The 6,000-nt window shown below is 29.1% G+C and overlaps 2 protein-coding genes across 2 annotated transcripts in view; one reads left to right on the top strand and one right to left on the bottom strand.

Annotated features, from left to right (window-relative positions):
- The first annotated feature begins 350 nt into the window (after window positions 1-350).
- LOC129905901 (MORN repeat-containing protein 3) lies at window positions 351-4,716 on the top strand. Its single transcript, XM_055981525.1, has 4 exons — window positions 351-1,204; window positions 1,271-1,351; window positions 3,447-3,484; window positions 4,636-4,716. Exons 1-4 carry the CDS (start codon window positions 584-586, stop codon window positions 4,658-4,660), a joined length of 765 nt encoding a protein of 254 aa, XP_055837500.1. The 5' UTR covers window positions 351-583; the 3' UTR covers window positions 4,661-4,716.
- Window positions 4,717-4,718: 2 nt separating this feature from the next.
- Window positions 4,719-6,000, bottom strand: part of LOC129905900 (calcium release-activated calcium channel protein 1) — a 67,250-nt gene continuing 65,968 nt past the window's right edge. The window contains exon 4 of the mRNA XM_055981524.1: window positions 4,719-5,330. Within this exon, the coding sequence (XP_055837499.1) occupies window positions 4,794-5,330 (537 nt within the window). The 3' untranslated portion in view covers window positions 4,719-4,793. The remainder of the gene's footprint in view (window positions 5,331-6,000) is intronic.

Here is a 6,000-nt window from a genome sequence, read left to right as displayed (position 1 = left end):
ATCCATAGTAGGACTAGGTCATGTAGAGCATGTTACACGGTATCATATTGTTTTTTAATTAATGAAAATAAAACAATAAACTCTATGTAAATCTGATATAAATCCTACTTGCTTAGCTTATAAGCCTGACAGTTGTATGTGTAAAATTGAATATAGAACAAAACCACAAATCAGTTACTCCAAAGATTCACCCTAACAAGGAGCAAGGTAATTGTTAGTAGTATGTACTTTCTATTATGCTTCTATTTAACCACCCTGCAAATGGCACGATAAATAACCCTCACACTTTGTCCCATTCCACCAAAACCACATTGACATGACATGCGATCGAAACGAAAGTAAATTGTTAACCCACTCTCTGTTAAGGAGGCTCGTCTCCATTGTCGTCGTATAGTTTGCATATTCCTTGGCAAAATTCAAAGCTTCTCAAAGTTCCTGTGAATACTTTCACTTTCAGTTTGAAATTCGACACAATCGGCGAAGAGACACAAATCTTAATTTCGTTTCCGTTTCGAATTTGGTTTGGGAATAATTTTTATATAAAAAAGGTTAGAAAAGATCTATTGGAAGGTTAAAAAAAAGGATGAAAAAACGAAATGAACGTGAAGTTGATATACGAAAAGCTCATATTAATGGATTTCGTCCATTTGTAAAGTATCATCCTGTGGGAAGTTATCAAGGATGTTTCCATCATAGTCATTTTGATGGATATGGTGTAAAGACCTTTACAAAAAAGAATCTTGTTTATGATGGTCAATGGAAAGATTCGAAATGCCATGGTCAAGGGACGTTAAGGAAAATTAATCAAGACGGTACATCAGATCGGTTGTATGTTGGACAATGGACCAATGGGAAACGTTGTGGTGAGGGTAAAATGTTCCACAAAGATGGAATCTATTATGGATTCTGGAAGGATAACAAACGATCTGGGATTGGTATAATGTGGTATAAAGATGGAAAGATTTTTTTGGGTGAATGGAAAAATGGATTTTATGATGGAGCTGGAATTTTGATGTATGCTAATGGGAATCGATATGAAGGATTTTTTGAGAATGGTATGAAACATGGTGAAGGATTGTACATTCACAATGAAACGGGTCAGGTTCAAAAAGGAATGTGGTATCAGGATGTATGTAAAACATCGATTATGTTTGATGAGTTTAGGAATCAAGCTATAAGACCAACACCATATCCTATTGAAGAGGTTTGTGTGAATTTAATTTTATTTTAACGAAAATGATAAAAATTTATATTTTTTCTTAAATTTTAGATCCAACTTTTAGACCCAAACAATCTTGTTAAGACACTTTTTAGAGAATATCTCCCAGAGCCGATTTTAAAAACAGAAAAGGTGAGTTGAAATTTTAAAATAATAAGAGAATTGTTACATTTTTGATATGTTTGGTATTAAAACCAAATATTTTAGAACTGACTAAACCAAAAAAAAAAATCGTTGGAACAAAGTAACTCACGTTATAAAATAACCACGAAATCAATCAAAAAATCGTTTTTTGAATTTTTTAACAGCAATAGGTATCTTATCTTTCATTTTGTCATGGAATAATTTATTATTACTTTGGCTCACCAAAAAACTTGTGAAAAGTATGGTTTGGTTTCAGTTACAAAAAAAGTATAATTTAAGTTATACATTTTCTTAAAAGTCATTTGCCAAATTATTAAATTTATAGAACTATTTAGCAGTATACTGCCCATAATCTTGTAAAGGCCCTAACTACAAAATTTTTTTTTGCATATTTGGAATTAGGGCATTGCCTCTGATTTATCCTCATTTATTTTTTTAGCCTAGGTCTTCAAATACGTCAGAAAATTCAAAGTGAACTTTTAATTTTTTTCATTTTTATATGCAAGCAAATTGCGATATTAAATTTACTGTTTCCCTCTATAACTCAGAAGTAAGAAAAGTGTAGTTAGGGCCTTTACGAGATTATGGGCAGTATTATATGTGGGTAATGTTTTCAGGAAAAGGACTCCCAATCAAAAATTGATTTCCTCCCCTTTTATATGTTTCGTAATTATTAACAGAAACCCCTGGCAAGCGTTATTATTTGAAATGTAATTGAAAAATTCCGCATTAAAAATTGGCCAGTTTTCCCGAAATTAGTTTTAAAACACCAACTTTCAGTATTCTATTTATCAATTATCAATTGATAGTTGACAATCGTAATAGGGGTGTAATGTGTAAGGTGTAAGACAGAAAAGTATCGATGTTTTAAACAATTTTATTTTTTTTATTAATTGGGACTCCTTTTTCAAAACACATATCTTTTGGAAGATTTCATATAGGATTAAGCTGATTATTACGTTAAACCATAAACTTTTCCATACTTTTGCAAAAAAAAACGCAGTTTTGTGGATTTTCACAAGAAACTTAATCTTATATTTTTCTAACGGTGACATTACATAATGAACATTATCCAATTTTTCAATACAAAATTGTTTTCTACATATTTTCAAATTCGAAGTCAGATTTTCCAATCTTTTATTTAAAAGATGGTAAAGAGGGAAAAATCAAAAAAATCTCAGATTTCAAAGTTCCATTTGCCAGTTCAGTAAAAAAAAAAATAGAATCAAGATCAAAATCTTCATAATCTTCATCTTTTTTTGGAAAAAATTTGTGTTTTCAAGATACTAGCAAAAAACGCATTTTTAACTAATTTTAATGTCTGTAATCTCACCTAGCGGCATCTATGAGAACTTTTCGGAAGTTATAAAAAAATTCTTTTAAGCAACAAGTATGCAAAAATTCCACCTTTAAATAAATATTCATTTGTTTACGAATTTTCCGTTTAATCTAAATGGTCTACCATGGCTAAAATGTATTTAAATTTCGTCTCTTACTCTTTTTTGGCAGAATTGATTAAAAACAATTTTATACATAACAATTTATGTAGTGGTCACATAAATCTTTAAGCATGCATAAAAAGATATTTTAATTTTTAAACAATTAACATTGGTCCTATAGGTTAGGTACCCTTTTTAGATTGCACAATACCAATAAACAAATTGCAGTTTTTTTTTTAAAGACAGTCAATTCGGTCAGTTGCATTAGCACACAAAATATTATCTAAATCATATTCAAGTCAAGAAAGCTAAAAGTCTTCAACTGTGTTCAATCATGAAATGTTATTGTATAATAGCAAATAATTTGTGAAACATTGAATATTAATACCGTTCATAATATGCAATTGGTTTCCATGCTTTTTCAAAATACCCATTGTGCTTTTCAATACTACCTGTGTTATGAAACGGACATAAGTAAGCTACAAGAAAACATATTTTTTATAGTGGATTTTATTTTCATAAAATATGGTGTATGGCAAATTGTTCAATATTATATTACTTTAAAATTAAACGTCCGTTTCCAAGCGTGTCTCCCCTAACACTTCATATACTTACTTATAGTAATTACTGGTTCTTCGTTTCAGAAAATCTCCTGCATCGACTTTATAATAAAAATGAGAACGTAAGTAAAAATTAAATTTTTTTTTCTTTTATTAAAATAATTGGTAGTTTATACTTTTTGAGATAACTTAAACTTATTTTAAGTACTTAAAACCTAAAATATACACTAACTCTACATCACTCGATTAATGCCAAATTTTCATACAAGACTTTCAAAAGTCTAACTTGGTTTACAAATATTTCCAGAAACATATTCAAAGCCTCCGTTTATGTATATATAATTGTTTAAAGTGTTTCATGTGCAACACATTCATATAATTTATAGTGTTGCACAATATAATTTTTTTATATATTTATTTAACTTCGTAACGCACATTTATAGGAGTTATAAGGAATAAAAACGTAACAACTTAATTCGATTGACGAAGAGTTCGTATAAAATAAAAAATTACAATTTTTATATAATTGCACTGAAAACTGTTTTCTGATAAAAAATATAAATATTCACAAAATGGCTTTCAAGGAAGACTCTGAACAGGAATAATTTATTATTGATTTAAACTCGAGAAAAATTTTAAAAAATCTTCCGAACTCAATATAACATAGTGAACGATTACGGAATAATCCTTTTCACAAAAACTACCATAATAGACATCGTATGTAACGAATCTCAAAAGAAACATGCCTATCACAGAGATAATTCGCAATAATAATTGTCATAAGGAATTGATTCTGTGAGAGTCATTTCATAAGATTCGTATAACAAAACTTTCGATTATGTTAAAATTCGTGATAAGGATTAGTATTACTTTCGAATTTGTCTTTTTAATAATAAACAATAAAAATTTTTGTGTCTACTTAGGGCTAACATTATTTTTGTCAATTTATTTCTTTTTTTTTTAAGTGATTTAAATTACTTTTAAGTAACTTCTCTTCTTATTCATAAACATAAAACATTAAACTTAAACAAATTAAAAAATAATAATAATAATAATTAAAAATATAAAGATTATTTCGATGACAACATATTTCTCTTTTAAGGCCAATACTGTTTGTGAAGTATTGTTTCTTAATAATTTATCACATTTGCATTTGTTTTAAATGTTTTCTTTGTTATATAAAAAAATTGCCTTATTGTATTATTTCTTTTTCATCATCTCTACAACATATTTACATAATTGTATTAATTTTTCATTGTTTTTTGACTTGCAGGAAACTTCTGGGTCTCAGAATTTAAGTAATCATCACACAGCGGCGGCTAATAAACACTCATCTTCAAATATCACATTTAAATCGTTTGTTTTTGTTTGTTTCTTTTAACTTTTTAAGTAACGTATGCGGATTCTCGCTTATATAAAAAAAAAAATATGTTAAACAATTTCGCCACTGGCTCCATAATTAAGTCCATTATTTCGATGGTGATGATGATGATCCATATGATCCTGTTCCATTTGTTCTTTGAGAATTTCCAGTTCCCTTATTCCCGATACTGTAACCTCATATTTGTGAGTTACCAGTGAACGATAAAAGTGTATGGCAAAAGCCAAAAAGATTACCAACACGGGAATAAGAACAATGCACGCTGACCAAGCAGCCGGTTGACTGAGATCATAGAATTTCACCCAACATAGAATAGCTATTTCGAGAAGAAATAGTATCAAGCCGAGGAGGGTTGAGAAGGCCCAAGCCGTTTCAATATACCAGTGGAGACGTTCGTGGGGTGATTCATGAACTAGTGATATGCTGTGTAGGTTGCAGACAACTTCGATATTGGGCAGGATACACGTACTAATCATAAGGGCTAGCATGTGTACTGCGACGAGGAGGGTTGTACAGATGGCGAATGCAACAAGCATTCCCGCAGGTACTTGGGTGTCATTATTCAATTGGACTTCAACCATTGCAACCTGAAAATATAAAAAAAACATAACGTTTTAAAGTTCGGGATTACTGCCAAATTAAAAGTTAATTTAAATTGAAAGTAAATGTATGTAATGTACCTACTACTAGTAAAAAATAAAACTATCTAAAACGCTAAACAAAGTAAAAAGAAAAGGATTTTTGAAGGATTGATACAAAAATGGAATTGGAAAATGTATGTATCCCGACTATAATTCAGTACTGTTAATTGTTTTTGACAACAAGCATAATAGTTGGTTTTGTAGTATTAAGTACTGCTTTTTGAAAAAGTTTGTAATTAAGCTAGGAAATCAATTTAATAATTTTGAAATATTTTTTATGACCAAAACTAACAGCACCTTTCATATATCGTTAACGATTTCGATTTAAATATTATTGTCTGTAGTATTACACGTGAGAGCCACTTTTTGAAATAAAATTTTTTTAGAACGGTTTTTTTGGTTTCTGAATATCTCGTACAAGATTAACCCGATTTCAACTAAAATTTTTATACAAAAGCCCTTAGGTAAAAGTAATACTAAAATTTAAGAAAATGTTCAAAAAACACATCTTGGTTTTGTATAAAAGATCATTTAAAACGGTGTTTAGTCAATTATAAAAACAGATTTTATTTTTTTTTATCTACTACTTATGAAATTCCTTAAAAATATAAAATTT

Source organism: Episyrphus balteatus, chromosome 1, assembly GCF_945859705.1.
Source record: "Episyrphus balteatus chromosome 1, idEpiBalt1.1, whole genome shotgun sequence".
NCBI classification, from domain to species: Eukaryota; Metazoa; Arthropoda; class Insecta; order Diptera; family Syrphidae; genus Episyrphus; species Episyrphus balteatus.
The sequence above is the reverse complement of the archived record's forward strand: the minus strand, read 5'-3'. Positions and strand labels throughout refer to the sequence as shown.

Coding starts and splice junctions, on each gene's coding strand:
- LOC129905901 (XM_055981525.1), top strand. CDS start 584: ATGAAAAAACGAAATGAACGTGAAGTTGATATACGAAAAGCTCATATT. Junction 1,352..3,446: donor CGATTTTAAAAACAGAAAAG/GTGAGTTGAAAT, acceptor TCTTCGTTTCAG/AAAATCTCCTGCATCGACTT. Junction 3,485..4,635: donor TTTATAATAAAAATGAGAAC/GTAAGTAAAAAT, acceptor TTTGACTTGCAG/GAAACTTCTGGGTCTCAGAA.